At 41.0% G+C, this 24,565-nt stretch overlaps 2 protein-coding genes across 3 annotated transcripts in view; both read right to left on the bottom strand.

Moving 5' to 3' along the window:
- Positions 1 to 6,147, bottom strand: part of LOC112044115 (uncharacterized) — a 31,772-nt gene extending 25,625 nt beyond the window's left edge. The window contains exons 1-4 of the mRNA XM_052884989.1: positions 5,256 to 6,147; positions 4,536 to 4,664; positions 3,647 to 3,766; positions 3,342 to 3,468 (exon numbers count right to left, since the gene is read on the bottom strand). Of these exons, the coding sequence (XP_052740949.1) occupies positions 3,342 to 3,468; positions 3,647 to 3,766; positions 4,536 to 4,664; positions 5,256 to 5,324 (445 nt within the window). The 5' untranslated portion in view covers positions 5,325 to 6,147. The remainder of the gene's footprint in view (positions 1 to 3,341; positions 3,469 to 3,646; positions 3,767 to 4,535; positions 4,665 to 5,255) is intronic.
- Positions 6,148 to 6,799: 652 nt separating this feature from the next.
- Positions 6,800 to 15,964, bottom strand: LOC112044181 (organic cation transporter protein-like). Of its 2 annotated transcripts, none has more exons than XM_052885025.1 (7): positions 15,488 to 15,964; positions 11,472 to 11,685; positions 10,888 to 10,988; positions 9,542 to 9,696; positions 8,537 to 9,163; positions 7,899 to 8,207; positions 6,800 to 7,831 (listed from the first exon to the last, which is right to left on the bottom strand). In XM_052885025.1, exons 1-7 carry the CDS (start codon positions 15,649 to 15,651, stop codon positions 7,578 to 7,580), a joined length of 1,824 nt encoding a protein of 607 aa, XP_052740985.1. In that variant the 5' UTR covers positions 15,652 to 15,964; the 3' UTR covers positions 6,800 to 7,577. The 2 variants fall into 2 exon arrangements, with proteins under 2 accessions (XP_052740985.1, XP_023935702.2); XM_024079934.2 differs by having other exon boundaries at positions 8,026 to 8,207.
- Between the last annotated feature and the right edge of the window lie 8,601 nt (positions 15,965 to 24,565).

Raw genomic sequence — 24,565 nt, 5'->3', positions numbered from 1 at the left:
GGTAGAACAATTTATGATGTTATTTTTCACTTTTTAGTTTAGTGGGTTCGTTTTTAGGTTTTGAAGTCGGTTGTATTTTTTTTATTAAAATTTTTATTATTCTTTATAAGTTCAAATGATCTCATTAACTTCACAGCAGTGGACAACTTTAACAATAATAATAATTATTAGGTAGTATTGAAAATTAAAAAGCGATATATGCTACATTTTTAAGTGACTGTTTAATCATAGAAGGCTGTGAAGATAAACTCTGCCCATGTCATTTGTCAAGTAGCTTAGGAGATAATGGAAAATGTAATCTTATTTATTTTCCAGAACGCTTGTGGCGCTCATCAGTACCTGTGCTGTTATAAAGTTCCCGAGAAACAAAATGGTTTTCAGTCAGGTAAAATTTGTGATTTTGTCTTCTACCTACGGTTACTTTTCTTTTTTTGCTAAATTTACCTTTTACGTAATACTTTACATTTCCTTTAGTGTGACGATTATTTTCTTATTCTTCAGAATACTTCAACGAAGTAGAGGACGAACGGCCCGCGCTGTTCCCGGGCCGACCGAACAAAGTGGGGCCGTTCTCCACCTCCAACTTTGACAACAATATATTCGGCCCCGGACCTGGAGTACTCGTCGGACCAGGGGGGCCGACTGGTGTAGTTGGACCCCAGAACAAACCAGTATTAGTCGGACCTGACGGGCCCACTGGAGTTATAGGACCTCAAGGGCATACTAAACTGGCGGGTCAAGATAGACCTGTACTCGTCGGGCCTGGAGGACCCACTGGAGTGATAGGACCCGGCGGACCCACTGGGGTGACAGGCCCCGATAGGCCTGTACTCGTTGGACCTGGAGGACCTACTGGACTGATAGGTCCCGGAGGTCCCAGCGGGCCGACGGGCTTCGATAGACCTACGCTCCCTAGGGGACCTACTGGAGCAGCGGGCCCCGAGAGACCAATACTCGTCGGCCCCGGTGGACCTACTGGAGTGATAGGACCTAATGAGCCAACCGGACCATCTGGAGCAGGAGTTCCCGAAAGACCCGTTCTCGTAGGACCGGGAGGCCCTACGGGCATAATCGGGCCATCGAACGAAGATCGCAACGATAACCTACTGGTCAGGCCGCTCGACCGTCCCGGCGATATACGACAAAGCGAGTCAGCACAGAGAGGAGTTTTAGTCGGTCCTGGTGGTCCAACTGGAATAATTGGCCCAGCGTTCAACCGACCCAACTTTTTCGGTCCGGCGTTCAATCGACCCATTCTAGTCGGCCCGAGTGGACCCACCGGATTTATTGGACCTCGCCTAGTCGGCCCCGGAGGACCCACTGGAATCATAGGCCCAGATTTCAGCCGTCAAGCACGAGGACCAGGCGTACTGGTGGGTCCGGGGGGCCCGACCGGTACGATCGGGCCGGGAAGGCAAGTCCTCGTCGGTCCGAGAGGCCCCACGGGACGCATCGGGCCGAGGAACTTCTTCGGTAAATAAGCCGTGTGCTGTGAGACTAACAAACTAATTCACTAACGAATCGATGTGAGTGTGTGTTTACACCGCGCCTAGTGAATGTTTATATACCTAACGTCAATGTTTTGGTTCGGCCTGTGGTTCGGCGGGAGTGCTGAGAACCACTGTTTGACTGTATATAACTGTGTTATAATATGTAAATAACATTGTGTTAATTATGTTACTTTTAAGTCTTTGGAGAGTCTTTTCGATTACTAAATCGGTTGGTCACACCGAGTGTTTAATCATGAACCTTTCGCTAATAGGATAGCCGTCGTGAGACGTGAGCCGATCATAAATCGACGGGTTTAAAGGTTATATATCTACTTCGATTATGTTGTTTTATTACTGTTTTGTTGTTATTTTAACTTCAGTATATATGATGTGTTTGTGTACCTAACTTTAATAATAGTTTACTGTCTCTTTCTGTTCTTTTCCAGTACTTACTGTCAAACTCAGATTTCATTCCGCGACTATGTAATAAGACATTATTTCAAAATGTTGTTTAATTCTAAAGTACAATCTTAATAACTAAATTATATAAAATATGGGTTAGAGGATATTTCGATAAGTAGAATAAAATAATCTGAGGATAAAAAAGGTAATCGTGAAATCTTCAGAAGTCTCCTGACTATCCCATCTATCTAAGAGTGAAGAACTGTTTTAGATCCAAAAATATCCTGTAAATCCGTATACTCGTGTATATATTCTATGAATGGTGCACATTGCAGGCTGCGCTCAGCGCAGAAGCGATCGCGCTAAACTGGTCAAGGAGAGAATCTCGCAAAAGAGAACCAGAAATGAATGCACGTGTTCTACTGCGAGTAGAAGTCAACTGTGATGAAATGACTACGTATATGTATAAGTTCAATAAAACTTGATTAAAATGATAATTTATTTTTATTTCCTTCTGCGGGCCCTAGTGCTACTAGTTCTATACTCCGCGCCACGAAACAAGTCCCGTAGACGAGGCGTAAATTGCTTAATGGCACTTATTGTCATTTGTGTAAGGCGCTGTCAATTTTAGTTTAGGTTTTAGCCGGGGGACTTCTTTCGTGGTGAGGAGTCTAATGTCACAGCTGAACAGTAGTGTTTGAGGTCCTTTTGAATAACTTTTCCAAATAACTTCATTTTCATAAACTTGGACACTGTTAGTCTGTACTTTATAAAAACGGATAAAAGTTTTTACTCTGTTTTAATATCTCTAAATATTTCATTCAAAGCGGATTATGAACTGTCCCAAATATCAGGCGAACAAATCCCCCGCGCCCGCGGAGGCTTGGCCGCGAGCCAGGCGCGGGGCGGCGCCACGCTCACACTATTGCCGCTATTGCTGTGCGCGATTACTCAAACCACGACATTTTTTCGTGTCCGAAGACTATCATTATTTTTCATTTTTATCAACCAAGTGACACTAATTAGAAAACAAAAAAACATAATGTTATACAATTTTATCAAAATTCACTACGATACGAGTAGCCTTTTATTACATACACCTCACCTATATAGTTTATAGTATCTTTAACCAGTTGGGAGAGTCAGTCAGGTTGTATGTATTGTATACAAATACAATAAGATGAAACCAGGAACCAATTTACTAAATTTTGGCACGGTTTGAAAGTCAATGACACTCATTCGATGGACCGAAGTACCGAGTATATCAAGCGGGTTGTAGGTAGCCGCTGGATGCAGGCTGCTCAAACCTATCTTGTTTGGAAGTCCTGAAGAGAGGCCTACGTTCAGCTAGACGTCCGTCGGCTGTTGATGATGATGACGTGGCCCTCGTGGTGGCAACTGGCCCTGATCAGGTAGCGGGGCACACTGTCAGCAGACGAGAACACTCACCGATGGTGGTGATGACGATGATGGAGTAGAACAGCGCGCCGGTGAAGGTCCACTGGATGTGCTCCGTGCTCTCGTTGCCGTCCCAGCCGCGCACCTTCATCTCCAGCAGGATCGCGTTCTCGAAGTCCTGTCAGTTGCAGAAGAAATACTCTAATAACATTGAATAACTTCTGTCTGATGAAGATGTGTATGCAATATTTTATAAATGGTAGGAGATTTTGTGGAGTTATGAAGTAACTTTCAGGGATTCCTATACCTATTAATTATGTTATGTTTAGCAAATAAAATAAGAAAGGTATGATTACCTTCAGCATGTCAACGACCTCCGCCGTCCAGTTGGTCTGGTTGAGGTACGGCACCTTGTTGGTCATCGTCCAGATGCTGTGCGTCGTGTTTCCACGGATCTGTGATATGTTCATCTTCACCTGCAAAACTACGTCTTTGAACTGGTGGGAGTCGAGCTGCTCGTTACAAGTACCAAATCTAAATATGGGTGTATGGTCACTTTTACATAATCCGAATATGCCCCTCGTGAAAAAGAGTTCTGTGACATTTTAGTGCTTCATCTTTATCAATCAGAGAAAATGCTATTGCTATGGAATTTCAGGTAAAGATTGAAATTAGGTTACCTCGATCTGGTATATGATACTTTCTGAAATGGTGGTCTAGAGAATGTGTATTCTGAATGCAACAGTATACCTGTTACTGAAACATTTTATTAATGGAAATGGGTATCTATTTAGTATTATTTAAACGCTTGGTTGGCAACGCAAAAACAATTATGTAATTATTTTAAACAAATATATGATAATAATAAGCCTAATTGATCTAGTGAATCATCTATGCAACTTCAAATAACAGTTTCTTGGTTCTAGTATTCGATCGGGTCATCAAATATTGAGCCTTCCTATCAATGAATTCTCAGCAGCATGCCGGGATAGTGACTCGGAGAGCACGTGACAGCGTCACATTATATGTATGTATAACCGTAACAGAATTAAACATTACCATCAATCAATAAATGGGGCCAAAGTCAACTAAAATATATCTTAGCGCCAAATCCCATGTAAAGGTCCATAAAAGCCTTTGCTCATAGCAACAGTATGGCAGTTGCCTGCGTGGTATAAGAAAGAAGACCAGATCCTATAGCAGTTACCTATTCAAATAGTTATTGGTGCTGATGGTAAAGGTCACCTCTCGCTCGTGCTGCGCCTCCAGCCGCTCGAAGGTGACGGCGCCGAGGATGCAGTAGGCCACCACCAGGCTGATCATCACGAAGTGCGAGAACACCACCGAGCACAGCTTCCACGTGTAGTACAGCACCTGCGCGAGATATCTGACGTACTGGTACGACGTCGCGTACAGCTGATTGATCACATGCCAAAGGGCTACTTAGAAGCGGTTTATTTCCGTTTGTTACTTAATAGTTGAGGTTAAAAGCAGAATGAGGTAAACCTGGTAGTGGCCTGCCATGTTCTTCATACCCAAACTAAACAAATTATGATCAATTTCACTACAAAACAATATCGCATATCAATCTGAGGTAGAATTCAGCCTCGTATGTCTGTAGTTCCACAGCAACCATATCCTGCGGCCGGAAGCACGGCGGAGGCAATGCGGCTCAACATGGGCAGTGATAGTACCTATTTCACATAGGAAATTTTCATTTCACTACTTTATTAAACCTTCACATCGTTAGACTAATCTTGGACCAAACACCTTCATAATTAATAAGTTTTGCCTCTTTATGAAAGTCATCCGTTTAGTTGTTTCAGAAATTAATTAGTTTATCTTTCACTCTTTATGGCAAACATTTTCAGCTATAACAACCCCAATGATTATAAAAACCAAGCCATAACCAAGCTGGAGTGCGACATCATTTAACGAAGGTAGAATAACTAAAACGTGGAGTACCTTAGCACACTTGCTGGGCGGCGGCGGCGGGTAGTCCGCGCGCTCCAGGCGCATCTCCCGGCGAGACATGGCGGCCCCAGCGGCGACTACGGGTATCGCGTACGATTGTACTCTTTACCGAGCTCTACCACCTCTTGCCCGGGCAAGGAGGCCAAGCCTTGGGGCCCGTACCCCACCCGACTCACTCGAGAGGAGATTAGTCACACAGCAGTCAGCGACATGTCCCACTATAACAGCAGTATATCTCTGAAGTACTTCATACTTCCCAGCGGTATATTCCTTGAACACAAGTACTGACTTCTGCCAATGCTTCTGCGCTTATTGAACTCTGTAGTGTTGGAAAACGCTGATTAAAGCTAGGAATAGGCGAGCATGTCCAAAAGATGTCTCTGTTCGTTATTTTCACTTATATACACTAAATGTTTCTATATGCTTTAAAAGGCTATACTGTGGCTAGTTAAAAGATATTTTGCTTTTATCTATGCACCGAAAGCAATTGCTCAATTTTCATTGAAAATAAAGCAATGTCAAGCCATTACATTCATCTAAACCCTGAAACCTCGAATCTGCATTTCTATTTAGAATAATGATGGCGATTCTTAATATACCTACACGTTTCCGTTTACACACAATTTATCTACCACATCAAACAATAATGATTTAGATCGGCTGGCGTCATTCACTGTATTACCTAAATAACTTCAATTATTTCTCAAAATCATTGCAAGTATTGTAAAGTACATTGGAACCAGACATATTCCCAATAATTTTCACTCAATTTCAGAATCGAAATAAGTCATGATAACGATTAAATATTTGGATTATTTACATGAGTTTACGGTAAACTTTGATAAAGTCAGAGCGCGCGGCGTCGGCGCCGGCCGCTGCGGACTGGGATAAATCCGTACTGGAGGTGGGATGCTGGAGTTTACGGCTCAAACCAATGTTTATGAGGCTGGCATGAGGTGAGCTTTCGCAACGATTGTTTCCCGTCGTTACGCGCTAAATGGTGCAGTATTGCCGAGCAAACCAAACAGTGGACTCTGGATAAACAAGCTTCTTAGTTGTTTTGATACATTTTGTACTCTCTGCACGTGTTATTTTGAAAACACTTTTTTGTTTTTCACGATTCTTAATAAAATGTGTTTGCTTTTTAGAGATCTGTAGATGTTGCACGATGCGGTTACGCCAAAAATTGATGCAGCAATTATTGCCAACGTGGAAACGCGCGTATAGATCAATCTGTATCAATCGGGAGAAATGTCAATGAAATTTGACAATAATTGTTTTAGAGATACCAGTTTGTTTGTTTCATATTGCTTCATATGCAAGTCATTTTATATAGTTGTGATGACGTCATAAATAACCAAGATCACTTGAAATAAGTGATGTTCCTACCCGTGTAAATGCACCTTATGTCTTTATTACTAGCTCATAAGATCGACTATTAATGTGCATACTCGTAAGACTGCTATAGAGCCGCTGTTGCAAGCGCCAACGGCCCGTCATATAGATTTTGGGATTATGAGATAATCAAACCAAAATTATTATAATAAATATATAATTTATATTAATAAATAAATTAAAACATTTATATATTAAAAAAAACGTTTTACACAACGTGTTATCTTAACAATTAAGTATTGTATACTAAATATTAATACTATTTACCACCTACCTAAGTAAATACCTATTTTAAATAAATTATTATTTTTATTTTACTTATAAGTATCACAATATTTTGAAAACTGTAGACAATGTAGGTATGATAGTAATAATGGTTTCCTAAATAAATATTTATATTTGTATAGTTTAAGTAATTTATTAAAACTATCCGCATCCGCAAATTTTAGTTACATAAAAAAAACGAAAATTTGTTTATAAAATACCCAACGCCTGATTATATATATTAGCAATCAGACACAATACATATTTTATCACTCATTTCTTGCTTCACAATAATGATCGTCTATTTGCATAATCAAATTACGACTTTTCATTATCAATTGTATCCCCCCCCCCCCCCGTCTAATCCGTCTTCTTTAATGTCATCATCATTATTAACCCATATTCACACACGCAGAGAAGTTAGAAAATTCTCTGGTATGCAGGTTTCCTCACGATGTTTTTCCTTCACCGTTTGAGACACGTGATATGTAATTTCTTAAAATGCACACAACTGAAAATTTGGAGGCGCATGCCGCGGACCGGATTCAAACCCACACCCTCCGGTATCGGAGGCAGATATCCACGGAGGTTATCACGGCACTTCTTTAATATACAATTGTACAACTGTTTGTTGATTTCATTAAAACTTTATAATCACGTCAAAGTTCGACAAATTCGAGTAGGAAGTACTATAAAGAACGGTGTTATAACTTCGAGGTGGCCTGACCCGCAGTGCCGGGCGCGGGCGGCGCGGCGAGCGCGCGGTGCTGCTGCGCCAGGCGCTCGGCGTCGCGGATGGTGTCGGGCAGGCGCGTGTGCAGCGTCTCCGGCGTCAGCAGCATCAGCGCGCCCGCCAGCAGCGCCGTGCCGCCGAACAGCGCCGACGGCAGCCACTCCACGTACACCGCCTGCGAACATGCACGCGTTACAACACTACGCGTGTGCGTGTGTGTGTGTGGATGTGACGTCACTCACCAGCAGCGGCATCTGCGGCGCCACGATAGAGCCCACGCGGCCCAGCATGGAGCAGAAGCCCAGCAGCGAGTGGCGCGCGCGCGTGGGAACAGCTCGGTCGTGTACATGTGGATGTGACGTCACTCACCAGCAGCGGCATCTGCGGCGCCACGATAGAGCCCACGCGGCCCAGCATGGAGCAGAAGCCCAGCAGCGAGTGGCGCGCGCGCGTGGGGAACAGCTCGGACGTGTACATATAGATGCCGCTGAAGGCCTGCGTGATGGCCACCTTGCCCACCAGGTACAGCAGCGTGGCCAGCCACCACAGCGCTGCGGACCACACGCGCGCTTTACACACTCAACACATACACCAAGGAGTAATAGGCAGTATAATTAGCATATGAAGTACAACTTTTGTGTCAGAGCTCTCGCCACGCATCACCATTGTATTCCAATGAAAGGAGTATATTCGTAGTTATCACTTATCAGCGAAGTTACCGGCACATGAGGTACGTATGGTTTAACATGCATGCCTCATGTAGACGAGCAAAGAGTAGCGAACACGTAATCCTAACGTTTCCTGCAATGTGTTATACTAAACCTAAATGAAGACGAGCCGATGAAGCGAAGAACTCTAAGAACTAAATAAATAAACTCACTCGTCGGCACAAACGCGATCGCCACACAAGAGACGCCGCACACGACGTACGCTATCAGCAGCGTGGTCTTGCGCCCGATGCGGTCCAGCACCAGCGCGTTGGTGACCACCGCGATGACCTCCACGCTCACCACCAGCATGTAGTTGGTGTACTTGTCTCCGGCCAGCGACACGGAGTTGATGGCCAGCCCGTAAAACACGAAGGTGCAAGTGATCCACCACCAGGAACAGATCGCCAGGCGAGTCATTATGATAGGGGACTTCAGCACTTGCCCCCACAACCCCTCCTCGCTCTCGTCCTTTTCATCCACCTTCACCTTCTCTTCGACGCTGGTGAGCTGTCTCATCGTCTCATCTGATAAAGTCACATTGTTCATCTTCGCCGCTTTCATTACTATTTGTAACGCTTCCTCTTTTCGTCCTTTGGTCAGCAGCCACCGTATGCTCTCTGGGAGGAAGTATATGTAGGAGATGAAGAGCAGAGAAGGCGGGTACACCACGAGGATGAAGGTCCGGAAGTAAGTGAAGGTCTTGGCGAGCAGCGCGAAGCTGAGGCCGCCGATGACGAGCATGATCCCCAGAAACGCTGTGGTGAGAACGCGTTTGTCTTGGCCGAGTAACTCGATAGCTGAAATAGAAAGTTGAAAATCAAAACTTGCTTACATTTCCTTCCACTGTGGTTTCAAATGTGCCAGTGGTACTCTAACAGACAATGGTTGTGTCTGCTGCTTGCTCCAAGTTGGGTTAATCCAGTGTAATCCATTGGAATACCCTAAATAAGCTACTTTCTAAGTAGTAAGCGCTGGACCGTAATCTACTTACTTTTCGACCAATATAGGATTTCGATTTAAAAACTGTCTCAATAAAGACTTCTAAAACATTACAATAGTGACCCTTAAAACTGGTTTCAAAGACAAATTCTAAAGTGAAGCTAATAAAAAGCAATTATAATGAAGTAGCAATAAAAGTAAATGGTAGAGAAGTGCAGTAAAAGTATGTCACTCACTCAAGATGTAAGCGGCGGGGAAGGCGCTGGCGCCGGCCACCGTCTCCAGGAACTCCACCAGCACGTACATCTCGTAGGACACGGAGAAGGCCTTCAGCGAGCCCACGGCGCCCATCAGCACGCAGCTCAGCACCAGCGCGCGCTGCCGGCCCCAACTGTAACCAAACCACGGATGTTAGGCTCGTTCGACTCGAGCACAACTAAACCCGGGAACAGTCAGTCTTCTATATGAGTCATCAACAGGAAAATACTACGGCCTTCCCGGCTACCAGGATTCGCGTACCAATGTCAGAATAGATGGAGTAGTTCGTAGCGTGCTGATGCAACGCAGAGGATGCAGAGGAGGCGGGATTTCGGCATACTGCGTCGCTCCAGCGTCAGAAAAGGTAGAGTTCACACAGAAAGGAAGACGGAGAACTACTTTTAATTAACTACTGCTTTACTTGGTTTCTTTGGTTATTAGGTACAAAGTTAGCATATTTTCATAATCATAATCACTAATGTGTATTGTCATTGAGAACCACATCTCTGAGAGCTAAAGTTATAATAATCATGTGGATGTAATTTATCAAGGTTTTTATTATTGAGAGGTACAACCATAAAAGACATCGCTTTGCATACCTCGTGAATAAATAAAATGAAATAACTAAATTGGTTGGAAGATTGTGAAACACTATTTTGGAACTGATGGATATAAACGGATTATGTTTCTAAGATACTAAATAATGAAATAACCATTTATGATTTAGGTTACTAGACGAAAAATTATTGCAAACATAATACAAATTCTAATAACAATGAGATCCCTAGGTACATTCTTAAACGAATCAAAGTTTTAAAAGTTACTTGCTCAATTACGATGTTTTACAACAAATACGTTGTCCGTTTCAGATAAATTACCAGCAGCAGCACGCAGTTAAAAAGGTTTTAGCTACCAACGTATCAGCTACGCTTCACCTGGAGGTGCTCACTTTAAACTTGAGCGGCGCTCAAACATTGACCTGGTAATGCGATTAAATACTCGTGATGTCCTCCGTAAGGGAAACTGGACCGCAACGCAACGCACTCATACAAGACCCGGCGAGGGAGAACTGCGCCTATAAATTTGTTTTCACTAAAATTCTCTCCTTAGAAGCCGCAAGAAGAGCAGAATAGAGGCGTGACACGTGAGGCAGCTCTGTCAGTCAATGCCTAGTGCCAACTTTAATTTAGAGTAGAAAAGAGACCAATCTTAATTTAAATAACAAGGCAAAATGAATTTTCTTAAACTTTAAAGTCTAGGCAATCTATTTGTTAGATTTTTAAGAGAGCAATAGTTAAATCATGTCAAAATTTAAATCACTGACCGGTCGGAGACGTAGCCCATGATGGGCAGCGACACCAGCATGCCCACGTTGTGGATGGTGCCCACCAACGTGCGCTTCCACTCCTGACAGGCGAGGTTGAACTGCAGAATTAGAAACATCAAATTATGAATATCAATTTCATTTCACGATTAATAATTGTATGCGTTGAAATTGAAGTTGCACGAATCTATTGTGATGATCCAAACACTGTGACTCCGTGTCCCGAAAGTCTCCGGCATAAGGAACAAAATAATAAGTCTCGGTCACAATTCTGTCTCATTATACGACGCTGAGCCAATGCACATAATATGTATTCAGTGCTAATGTGTCAACATCAGGGTGCGACCCATTTTCCAGAGAAACAGCGTCAACCCATCAGGTCTTTTGCCATCATCCCGACTTATTTCAAACAGATCGATTAGCAGCGGCATATTTATGGTGGCCGCGTTTTTATTGAGAGACACACGGAAAAAAAACTCCATTAGCGAGAAAGCCGAAATCGTTAGGTACTGTTAATCGTTATGCTAACTTTATTATACAACAGTTAGCGATATCAAAACCTATAATTTGGAGAAGCTGGCTACCTCAGCGACGATGGTGTCGTTGGAGGCGTAGAGCCAGCGCTCGCAGGGCTGCAGCTGGTCGGTGAAGTCGCCCGCGCCGCACGGCCGCGCCGCGCCGGGCAGCGGCACGCGGCGCTCGCAGCGACGCTGCTGCCCGGCGCCGCCCAGCGCGGCCTCCAGCCACGGCGCCGCGTACTGCGAGCTGTTGGCGCTCTCGCACTCCGGCACCACGCATCTGCGACACAGTCACCACTTTATATAATTTACAACCAACCTAATTCCAACCTTATTATATGTCACTTTAATACTTTTAAGGAAAGACATAATATGAACTGTGGATATGACCTCTGTCTATCGATTCGGAGGGCGTAGGTTCCTATCCGAGGCATGCACCTCCAACTTTTCAGTATGAGCATTTTAAGAAATAAAATATCCCTTTAAAGGTCTCAAACGGTGAAGGAAGATATCGTGAGGAAACTTGCATACCAGAGAATTTTCTTAATTCTATCCGCATTGGGCCAGCGTGGTGAATTATTGGCCTATCCCCTCTAATTCTGAGAAGAGACTCGAGCTCAGCAGTGAGCCGAATAAGGTTTGATAATGATGAATAAATGAAAGTGCTCGATACACCGACGCAAGTATCGCTACATGCCGGCGCAACAAACAATGTAAGAAGTATGTCCGTGTGTACAAAATAAAACGTCGGACGATGTCGCCGCGAGAAACTAATGAATAATAAACAAATTAAAACAATAAGAAACATTTGAACACTGACAACTGAACCGTTTACAATATCAATAAACTAAATCTGATTTGTCGAAACTGTAAATCAATATCGCATCCATTCGTAGCTTCTTCTCCATTCATTGTAATTAAACTATTTGAGTTGTTCAACGTTTTACAACAATGAAATACAAACCACCAGTTATCCTCTTCGATTTTAATACCAAAGAAACTGAAAAACCGATATTATCTAGGCGGCCCAAAAGAATATTAAGCAGTAACGATGAATATTTTAGTCATAATAAACTAAGATTAAAGTTGGTTTTGAGCAGCAAGAAGCTGCAGCTTATAAAAACCAATAATGGTGGCTAACGGAAAAACCAAGTACCTACGAGTATATCGAATGCGATTGAAAAAATTATACGAGTACCTATTTAAATATAAAGTAAACATCACTTAGTTTAGAGCTCAAACAACGATTGCGCGAAAACGACAAAAAATTGGCAATTCGGGGAATTTCTCGCATGATGACATGATAAATTATTGAACAAATATCTTGACTAAAGACAGAGAAACCCACCGTTGTTTATGTGATCTACAATTTAAACAAACTATAGTTCACATTTATGTAGGATATTCCTTGAACTTGACTTGCATCCGGCAATATAATGAAAGTGTTATGATCTATCATAATCATAATGGTCAAGTAGTGTAAGCTTTCTTAGTTAAAGTTGCGGGCAAAGTGATCTCGTTTTCACTAGATCCAGAGAAATGAGTGGACATCCTTATTAACTTAACGCGTTTCCTGCGCGCCGCCGAGCTATTATCCTATTCAGCTGTGGCTGCAGCATCTTAAGCTGATAATCATAAGACTGCTGTTGCTGCCACTTGTGCTGCAGCTAGATAATGACGTTGTGCAATTGAACGAACATTACTCCTGTTGTCTGCTCGTATGAGCAAAGTTATAATTCTATTACTACATCATAAGACTAAGAGCCCGTGAACCCGAGACCTTCGTCATTTTAAAAAAGCTGAAAGTTTGTCGGCTCATGCTCCTACCATAAGTATGTACGGTAGCCAATTATGGAGTTTGGACCGTGGTGACTCTGGGAAGTAGCAGGTTTTAAGGATCCAGACCATCAACCGTCTAAGTATAAAACGTAATTTTTTCATGTTTTCCTCGGCATAATATGAGAAATTATATTCCCAGTCGCCAGCCACTCAGCTTTGCGGCAACCCTTCGAAAAACAGTATTTAATTTGAAACTTCAAGGGTGTCTAGCGAAGGGTTGCCATGAGAAGGAAACATGAGCTGACAAACTTTCAGCTTTTATAAAATGAGGAAGGTCTAGGGTTTACTGGCTCTTTGTTATTAGGTAATGGTGTCCGAGACCGACATACCCGTCAGTTGTTAGCACTGTTTCAAAATTATAAATAGTCGTCTAGTTTCGTTAAAAGTATTATAAGCTGTGTGGTCTCAACTTAAATCACAGGTTAGCGCCTAAAGAGTTAAGTAATGTAGAATTACTAGTTCTATTTATTGAATTAATTACATCTAATTTTAGTTAATTGCATAAATACAATTTGTCAGGTGTCAAATTTTCCTGATCACGGACCAACCGGGATACTGATGATGACACTATAGCCTAAGTAAATACATGTAAAATAGATGTAACGATCATTGAATAAAATTGTTATCAAGTATCGCAAAAAGTCGTTAAGATCACAGAATACAGTTGTAATAGTGTAGAGTATCAGCACCTCGTTACATCTTTATCTCAATGAGACTTCCGGGAAGCGAACGACTTTACAATAAGAATTAAGTGTAATCGCGGACACTAATAACTATTCTTATTGAAAATATAAAGTAAACGTTCGAGATAAAGCTAGTTATATACTGCACAATGCATATAAGTAAATATTCCAAAATTTAGTCTCTATTCAAAATTTGAAATAGTGTGTTAGTTGGTTAGAGGTGATGCAATTATATAATAAACTGTACTATTTCTGTGGCAATGCGCAAGTCACATGGTTCGAAGAGCCGATGGACGTTGGGGTCCCAAGGTGCTGGAATGGCGACCACGCACCGGAAAGTTGCACCGCACCGACCAGTGTTGGTCGCTGGGGGTTGCAGGGAGCGGCTGGATGCTCGCGGCTCGAGATCGTTTTGTTTAGAGCCTAGAGGTCCATGCAAGAGGCCTGTGTCCATCAGTGAACGTCCATCGGCTGTTAATGATGCTGATGATGATATAATTTCATGTCAACTACAGTACGTACTTAATAAGCAATTAATCCATAATGTGAAAGACAATATTGTGTTGTGGTGATGACATTCATACATCCATTCGTTTGTTTGCTGCAGACTATTAGTTATAACATTCTCCACAAACGCTTTCTGTGCCTTGTACGACTACAGACGAGTGTTTGTATTCTCTTTGGGCGATATGTTAATATAATTGCCTATTGTATGGCACTGGCGAAATGTTGACTGCGCGCGTGCGACAAGTGAAAGTTTCTCTGGAGTTCGTGGTACATCGCTAAACATTAACAAATTACTACTATCACTCAGATTAGGGAGTGCAACAATATCAATATTAGACATTTTTTTGCATTTGACTCTGAGTTACAAGATACCAACATATCTTCAAGATGGATAAACTCTTTATGGAGTTTACATGTCTGATGCGGTTGAATCCATAACGAGTCAGCACGTGGCTGGATGCAACAGGTCACTTTGTAAAGTACCTATTTACGTCTAATTACCTTAATTTGAGTTAAATTCTTTGTACGCATCGCTAATTCGATAAGATCTGTTGGTATGTTATATTTATATGTATACACAAACACACAGTACACACGTAGGTACCTACTGCGAGATTTTTGTTAAATGTTAATTTACTTTTTGTCATTGTTTTTCTTAATCCCTTTTGCGTTATTCAGAGTTCATGAAAGAAATTATCTTCGAAAGATTACCTTATTTACCTTTGTCTCTTAAATGCTTTTGTTCAATAATGGCTACCGCTACAGTTAACAGTACATCTCCAAAGTATTGAACTCAGACATATATGTTATAGTAATTTGTCCTATCTGTGCTGATTTCTGTGTTGAAATATCCTATTCACTGTTGTAGGCGGCACTCCACGCTTTTGCAGTTCGACTAAGAAACGCTGAAAAATAAAACGTTTGTTGCGGGTCGTCTGCATGTCAGTAACGTAGAGATGTTACCCTTGACGGCAGCTCAGAAGTAGGTACAAGATCGAGGAGTTTCTGAGCACATCCTGCACAGTGTATCCCGCTGTAGCGAGTGCCAGTCACCTGTAGGGCACGTCGGCGGCCAGGAACACGTAGTTGATGGCGTAGTGCGCCAGCGCGAAGGGCACCAGCCCCAGCAGCAGGTAGTTGAGCAGGTGGAAGCGGCGGAACTGCCCCAGCTCCTGCATCAGCACGTCAGGGTCCAGCGCCTTGTCCTCCGTCCCCATGGTGGACGTTCACGTTACACCACACCACAATCACGGTTCACAGTCTACTCGATCGACAGCATCACTTGGAGTTTGTAAAGTAAAATTTCTAGTTACGCACACTTGACTTGAATAATAAGCTGGTGAGTGCGTTACGAAAAGGGTAATCGGACGGCGAACGGACGTTGAGTGGGAGAGCTAACGAAGTTTTACTTCAGTCTTGTGGTGATTTATTATTTTATTTTGTTTATATTATATATATAATAAATTGTTTTAATAGTTAAATCACTGATATTTCACTTATAAACTTTTATATATTTTTTTTTGCATTTATTTTATCACAATTTTGGATTATTATTTGTGTAATTACTTTTATTGACATTTATTTTTTTATGAAAGTGAGTATGTGAAATGTTTAGTGTTATACTTTAATTTTGAAGACTTTTTTTATTTTTGTCTTATTTATTTTTTATATTTATTGAAATAAATATGAACTATCAAACTTTAAATGGTATGTAACAGCACGCGGCGACGTCGCTGTGCGGACGCGTCGCTGGCACCGGCGGCAATGCGGCCGCTAACATAAATACTTGCTTGTTGTGTTGTGGCAGCGACCAGCGACCTCCTCCTCCGTTTGTTTGTACACACTCGACTATGTCATACGCCTGAGCTATGCTGTCATTGTGACGGCTGGAGAACTTACATTACTAAAAGTTTTTAAATACTTATCAGTAATCAAGAAGTCTTGAGCAAAATGTTTATCTAACAGACCCAATTCTACCCAAGGATGTGCAATTTATCTTTGACTAGAATACGAAATTATTCAAACTTTAAAAAATTCCAAATTTTGTCATTACAACTGCTTATGATTCAGTGAAGGTCTGGAGTCAATCTGATGATGGAGTCGAAACACACACGAGGGAACTCTTTAACGGTTTACAACAGTTACCTTGTGTTTGGACTTGATTAATTTGTGTCGACAAGAACTTTCCACCTAGATTGGTTGTGACTGTCATTAGAGGTCTGATGATGAACACGAAGGACAGGTACTGGAACTCCTCAACGGTTAACAATTGCTACCTTGTGATTTGGTTCGATTAAATTATATTTATGAGATCTTTACACCTAAATGGGTTATGTCTGTCATCAGGGGTCTGACGATGAAGACAAATGACAGGTACTGGAACTCCTGAACGACTTACAGTAGCCTTAGTGATTGGGCTTGATCGATTCCTATTAATGAGATCTTTTCACCTACATGTGTGATGATGAAGACGTAGGACAAGTGATGGAACTCCTCTACTTTTTACAGTAGCTACCTTGTGATTGGGCCTGCTTGATAAGTACCTAAGCTTATTCTTCTTCTTCTTATAGTGCCATCTCCTATCGGAGGTCAGCAATCATTAAGGCTAATTTAACTTTGTTCACTGCTGCCCGAAAAAGTGATCTGGTACTCATATTAAACCATTGGCGTAAGTTCTAAGCTTATTATAAAACTAAAATTCCAGCATATTCTAAATTGCGTCAGGCTCAAGAAAATTTAGTTAGTAAATCTAGATTATGTTATGTTAGATTAGGTAGTTTGGTGCACGAGGACATACCTACCTAAAATATTTGGTTTCAGTTCGACCTTAAATGTCAGTAAATAATTTTTATACCTACTTTACGTGCAAATAACTGACTTAACCTGTTTATGTAAAATTTCTTTTTCTGTTCCACGGATTTGTTTAAGTAGCTTGGAGTGTTATTTTATAGATTACTTCACGAAGGCTATGGCTTACTGCTCTGACCTCTCACAGTTTATTATAGTTTAGTATTTATCCTGTCGTATAGCCCTGCCTACCTATATGTATTTTCGTACATTTTTGGATTTTAGGGTTCCTTCCCGTACCCCAAAACATGTAAAATGAGGATGATTTTTTCTCGTCTATCCCATAGTGAGTGCTAGTGATAGTGTGTATTGTTATCGTTATTTTTGCAACATAATAAAAATTTTAATAAAAAAAATACAACCGACTTCAAAACCTAAAAACGTACCCACTAAACTAAAAAGTGAAAAATAACATCATAATATGTTGTACCTGCTGATCAGTATGAAGGCGGTGCTAAGCCGGTGATGTATTAATTCAAGCCATGTGAGAATATCTTATAGATTTAGATTTTGCAGACAGTGTTGTTTCACGTGGTCCTGACAGAAATGGCTTAAATTAAGACAACACCGGCTAAGCACCGCCTTCATACTGATCAGCAGGTAGAACATATTATGATGTTATTTTTCACTTTTTAGTTTAGTGGGTACGTTTTTAGGTTTTGAAGTCGGTTGTATTTTTTTTATTAAAATTTTTATTATTTTTCCATTTTAAGTGTAAAATTTCATCTCAAACGAATACATCAGACCCCTAATGACAGTCACAACCCATCTTGGTACAAAATTCTCAGCAATACAAATTAATCAAGCCCAAGCACAAGGTACCTACCGTAAACCGTTAAGGGGTTCCCTTAATTGACCTTGGTCTTCATCATCAGACCCCTAATAACAGACACAACTCATCTAGGTAGAAAGTTCTCAGCAATACGAATTAATCAAGGCCAAACACAAGGTAGATACTGTAAACTGTTAAGGAGTTCCCTTAATTGTCCTTGGTCTTCATCACCAAACCTCTAAATGACAGTCACAACCTATCTATTTGGAAAGTTCTCATTAATACAAATTAATCAAGCCCAAACACAAGGTAACTGCTGTAAATCGCCGAGGAGTTCCCTCGTCTGTTTTATGGCTCCATCATCAGATCGATTTTAAACCTTCATGAAATTGTAGTGCTTAAAAGTACTAAATGGAAAAGTATATGAATACAGTAGACACCCATATAATTTTCGAAAGTTCCCCTCAATTTCTCCAGGATTCCATCATCAGACCTTGACATGATGGCAATGGGACCAAATGGGGACTGTACCGTTTCAAACAAAAAAAGAATTTTTGAAATCGGTCCAGGCGTCTTTCAGTAATCGGTGTACATACATAAAAAAAAAAAAAAAAAAATACCGACCGAATTGAGAACCTCCTCCTTTTTGAAGTCGGTTAAAAAGGGTTTAATTTAAAGTGCTCATTTAAATCTAGTGCATTCTAAACTGCGCGTGACCCAATACGCACTTGGCCGGTTTTTACTTTAAACAAACTTCTATTTCGAAAAATAAGTAGACCTACCTAAGTACCTACATTTATATTCGCGAACGTTTCATTCATCCCATCGACGGCATGACGAACTCTCTGAGGCACGGGGTTGTATCACCACTAACTCCTAAGTAGAAAGAAGAAAGAAAGATTTTTATTCGGATAACACAAAAATAGTAAGTGCAATACCTATATCATAACCAAACCAGAACATGTTGATATTATGTCAACTACTTACTGGACGAGTCAGAGGCAGTAGGTACTCAAGTTATCAGTGTTACTTGGATTCATCAAGCCCAGAGGAAACGTTGATTGCGTAACGAGTTGATAGCCTAATGATAATGAACCTGACACCGATGAGTCGAGCCATCAGTCCGATGTTAGTACACATGTTAGTTCAAATGAAAACATTTAAGAACATGCTATACCTACCTAACGTACACTAGTTTGCGAAACCTCACATATTTTAACTCCCTCACAAGTTCATCAGTGTATTGTTCTGTCGTTCTCCGGCCGCCAACACAAACCGCCGTAAACAGTGCTGTCAGCTCTACGAGTAATTACCGCCTCGTTAACCTCTCGCCAGTAGCCGATCGTCACCCCGAGGTCCATTGTTCCCATCCGCTGGCCCGCAGATGCACATCTATAAACAATTATCCTATTCGTTTCATTCAAATTAAGAGCTCGGCAGACAACGACTGCAAGTTGGCCTACTAAATCGTAGAGCAGGTATGTAGGTAGGTATATGCTAGCCGGTCCCGCACATTTTTCCAAATAATCAGGTAGTTGAACACCGATCGTATCACTAATAAGATTCACTTTACACACTTATTATTCACAATAATTTTTTTATTCACAATAATTATTGTATGTCTATGGAATCTTTTTGTGTCGCTTCGTAGGCGGAAAACAATTTCCTATTCAAATGTCCTTAGAGAAGTTTATTAGTACCCGGAGCATCAAATGCTGGCCTTTACGCTCAAGTGTAATGTCGTCAACTTTCCGACTCGTGTTTATTGAATAGTTTGTATAAGGATGATAATATTAGCGCTTGATTGCGAATATAATTTGCTCACATGTATATTAAGTAAGTGAATCATTTGTCGGCCATACTAAAACTAACATTATTAAAAACAAAACAAGTCAATACTGTCATTTTTCGACCTGCTTACAAGAATGAATGATGACAATGACAGGTACATATGAACGAAAATTAAAACTAAATGTCACAATTACAAAATGTCCATGTCTATAAAATAATCTTGTATGTCATAATAACTTTTGTTGGTAATTTTTACATTTAAATATTGACCAAGGGCTTCTTGTTTATACTACTAGATAGTTTGTTATACATTTTTACTGTTATACAAAATGAACTCTCCGGAATATTTTCGCGCGGCGCGGAAATATTTTCTTTCCCAGTGTCTTGTGCTGTAGGTAGGTGTGCCTTCAGCATCGGTTTCGGTAATTATAATTAGCATCGGATTGTGTTCGTTGCAGCAACCTTTAAAGAATTAGAGAAACAAGTTTCGAATCTCCCTCTCCACCACCCGTCGTCTTACGAGCAAACTAGGACCTTGGACACACAAAAATTTGGGGCCCTTTTGAAAAGTAAAAAAGCGAATTATACTCATTTCTTTTTACTAAGTAATTATGATCATTTATTATGAGTAGGTAATCAAATAAAGTATCATATAATCTTAGAAGGTTGCTGGTTTTTGGGTTACCATTACGATAACGGTTTCTATTGGGATTTCTGTTGGGCAAAATCGAGTAGGTACTTGGTACCTACATCCTTAAGGTCAATATTTTGAAGGATATTGATTTTGTCAGTTCTTCGGGGCCCCCTGAGAATGGGGGTCCTGAACACGGGCCCCGTGTGCCCATAAGGTAAAGACGGTATTGCATTTAAGTAATAGTATCTTCTTCTTCTTCTTCGTCGTCACACTCTTGACAGAGTGGTCGTGGTCGTCATTTGGGCGCGGTGGCAAGCCTCACTATCCGTCGCCATTCCTCCCGCAGTGTGGCTCTCCTAGAACATTCGTAGAGCGATCCATGGAGAGCGGTTTTTACTTGATCAGTCCAGCGCATTGGTGACCTGCCACGTGCTCTCGTGCCCTCCACCTTTCCTTGCACCACAAGTCTCTCTATGGACGTGTCATCTTTTCTTGTAATATGACCAAAGAAAGTCGCTGTTTGATGCTCAGTTCTTGGAGGATTGAAATGTTGGATCGGAACTGAGTCCAGGATATGCCAAGCATTCTTCTCCAGCACCACATTTCTAGAGCGTCTATCTTTTGTTTCTCGCTTTCTCTCAGAGTCCACGTCTTAGCACCATAAAGAAAGATGGGAAACACCAATGCCCGGACTAATCGCATTTTAGTGGCCTTTGTGATGTTCCTGTTTCTCCATATCCTTTTGAGTCGATCCATGGCAGATCGTGTAATAGCCATCCGTCGTTTAATCTCATCAGCGCATCCACCACTATTTGATATTAGTGCCCCGAGGTAGATATATGATTGAACAACGTCGCAATTCGCAATTTTAGTAACTTCGGGCGAATTGCCATTAGCTCGATCGATTACCATAATCTTTGTCTTGCTGCGATTTATCTTTAGACCGAAATCAAGACTAACTTGCTCCATTTTGGTCAGTAAGCATTCCATATTTTCGATGCTAGTTGCAAATAATGTGGTGTCATCTGCATAACGCAAATTGGATATTTTATAGCCTCCAATAGTAACTCCGTCTGTCCACTTTTCGAGTGATATTCTCATAATGAGTTCCGTGTAGATGTTGAACAAAAGTGGTGATAAGATGCAACCTTGACGAACTCCGGCACTAGGATGAAAATTACTCGACAACACGTCGTCTGTTCTCACCGAAGCTGTACCTTCTTCATAGAGTCTCCTAAGAAGGTGAACGAGATGTTTTGGTGTTCCCATAGCCAACAGGGTAAGTAATAGTATATATATTTATCGATTAGTCGACAAATAAAACAGGTTATAGCTAGGCTAATATGATAAGAGACGCCAGTTACTTCAGGTCTAGAATATCTATTATTATCTTGATTAGCCACTTCTAATGCAGGTCAGTTCTTGTTGTCTATTATCTATTAACGAAAAATGATATGAATTCCCTCACGTGCATCACGTGTTTCATATTACATATTCAAGTCTTTTGTCCTTCCATTGCTGGCATTGTCGTGTTCTACATGAGGACATCGAATTCTTTCAGTTCAAGTAGCTATACATGTAGCACAGATTGAAGAATAATAGGCAGATAGAGCGCACGGCATACGACGGTGTACGACAAATACATTCTCGAGTCAGTACGACACAAAGTGTCGCAAAAGTTCGCATCGATTTTCAATAATATTCAAGAAAAATGGCGTCTAATGTTTTTAAATATTATAAACTAACTTTAACTGTTTACAAAAACTAAATAAATAAGATGGAGTAATTTTTTATAGGTAATTTATTTATTGATTGTTTATATTAATTTAGGTAAGTGTTGTTAGTGTTAAATTTTGAAATACAAATTATGAACAAAGCCTGTACACGCGGATGTTAAGGAGACGCTTGAAGTTTGTTTATTTATGGGTTTCACCGGCTTCACCACGCTGCTTGTAAGGACTCATTCTGGGTCATTCTTTATTCTGTGGCATCTAGTTAGATAAAACAAGATTGTGCAACAGTTAGCAGCGAGAAATCGCAGTGTCGCAATTTCCCATTATACCTACAGCTGACCAGTAATTACTACGTAGGTAATACACACTTATATCGACAGAATTACCTTCACTTACTGTGTCAGGCGGACCATAACTTATTGATTCAACTAAGGCTCTATTATATCTGTCGAACGAATAGGTGTTCAGTTTTTTCGTCAAGCAACATACCACCTATACCTATGATACCTATGTAACCTACTTGGGTATTATTGTAAACATAATAATTATGAGAATCAGATGGAACTTACTAACTTGAGCTATCAACCCCAATACTTACACATCTTATCAACCCATATTCGGCTCACTGCTGAGCTCGAATCTCCTCTCAGAATGAGAGGGATTAGGCCAATAGTCCACCACGATGGCACAACGCGGATTGGCTGACTTCACACACGCAGAGAATTAAGAAAATTATCTGAGTGAGTATTTAAGAGTGGCCACGTAAAAATATAGCGGGCGCGGGGGGAAAGAGTTAGCCTCCGCACACAACGCCTATTCCGCTAAAATATACTGGCCGGTACGGACGAGGTTTCAGAAAAGGTAGGTACCTATTCATATCTATGAAAGCATCACATCACACTAATTATAAAGGCGAAAGTTTCTTTTTTGTGTGTATGTTTGATCCTCCTTTACGCTGCGGCTGCTGAAGCGATTTGGTTGAAATTTGGAATGGAAATAGATTCTACTGTGGATTAACACATAAGCTACTTTTCTTCCCGGAAAAGGCCATAGTTCCCGCGGGATTTGTGAAAAACTAAATTCCACGCGGACGAAGTCGCGGGCGATAGTTGATCATAATGTTCTCCAGACCGAATATCGACCATGGTGCCTAATGGTCAAAAGCAAATCAATCGTGAGATGAACCATTATGCAGAAGTTATTGCACCTTTAACGTATATATGGGATGGTATACTGACCGGAGGGAGATCAGTCGCAAGTGACAGTCGTCAGTTCTAACTCCACGTCGTTGTTGTAGGTGAAGGTACGTACCTCTGGACTATCCCCTGAGTAGTGTCCCGGGTCAAAAGACTGATACCGCTGTACGGAGCACAGGTAATACCTACGTCGGATAAAGTCCGAGGGTTTGCAATTCAACCATTGTCCGACCTTGAAGGTTACCTGCAATAATTTACGTGCAGCGAGAGGCTGGCCGATACGCCCCAGTTGTTATAGCTTATGTTTCTTTGTCGTTTACACTCAATTTCAATACTTATTATGAAATGTAGGTAGACAGAAACTTATGTAATGGAGTTTCTGGCTGGTGGGAGGCTTCGGCCGTGGCTAGTTACTACCCTACCGACAAGCGATTTAGCGTTCCGGATGTCGTGTAGAAACCGAAAGGGGTATGGATTTACATCCTCCTCCTAACAAATTAATCAGCTTCCATCTTTGATTGCATCATCACTTACTATCAGGTGAGATTGTAATCAAGGGCTAACTTGTAAAGAATAAAGAAAAAAAAACGTTGGGATGTTGGTAGTGTCATATATTTTTGTGTAGTAAATGCAAGGAGGTAAAAAGAAGTTCTGATGGCCTCAAACACTATACAAGGATCTTTGGGCGACGTCATCGCTATTGAGGATACGTAGATAGGAGTTGGTGAGATACAGATAAGATGCTATCCTTATTTCGTATTAATTAAATATGAGCCTAAACAATACTTGCCTACTTCAGATCTCCTCTCTTGTCACTGAAGGCATAGGTAATATTATAAAACGATGTCTATCAATAAATTGAAAAATAGCCAGTAATAAAATAATACGCTGAACTAAACATTTCTTTACTTATTTTTATTAGTTTGTCTCAGAAATTAGACTCATTCTACAGCCGAGTATGCTTGTCATCTGAATAACTGGATCTAGACGATGTTTTAGAATAGGTACATGTAAGCACTCTATCATTAATGAGAGTGCTTTATAACACACATGTTCACATTTGCTATTCGAAACAAGCGGGAATCTTCTGAGACTCATATAAACTTTCAAATTATTATTACATATTGAATTATAAATACAATAATATTTTCAAATAGA

Source organism: Bicyclus anynana, chromosome 13 (genome assembly GCF_947172395.1).
Source record: "Bicyclus anynana chromosome 13, ilBicAnyn1.1, whole genome shotgun sequence".
NCBI lineage: Eukaryota > Metazoa > Arthropoda > Insecta > Lepidoptera > Nymphalidae > Bicyclus > Bicyclus anynana.
Note: the sequence above shows the minus strand (reverse complement) of the source record. Positions and strands in the feature narration are given on the sequence as shown.

What these genes read in the sequence shown, in the direction of transcription:
- LOC112044181 (XM_052885025.1), bottom strand. Translation starts at nt 15,651, where the DNA reads ATGGGGACGGAGGACAAGGCGCTGGACCCTGACGTGCTGATGCAGGAG. An exon ending in ACGACACCATCGTCGCTGAG is followed by an intron (nt 10,989 to 11,471) that starts GTAGCCAGCTTC and finishes CTAATTCTGCAG; the next exon opens with TTCAACCTCGCCTGTCAGGA. An exon ending in CGCCGCAGATGCCGCTGCTG is followed by an intron (nt 7,832 to 7,898) that starts GTGAGTGACGTC and finishes GCATGTTCGCAG; the next exon opens with GCGGTGTACGTGGAGTGGCT.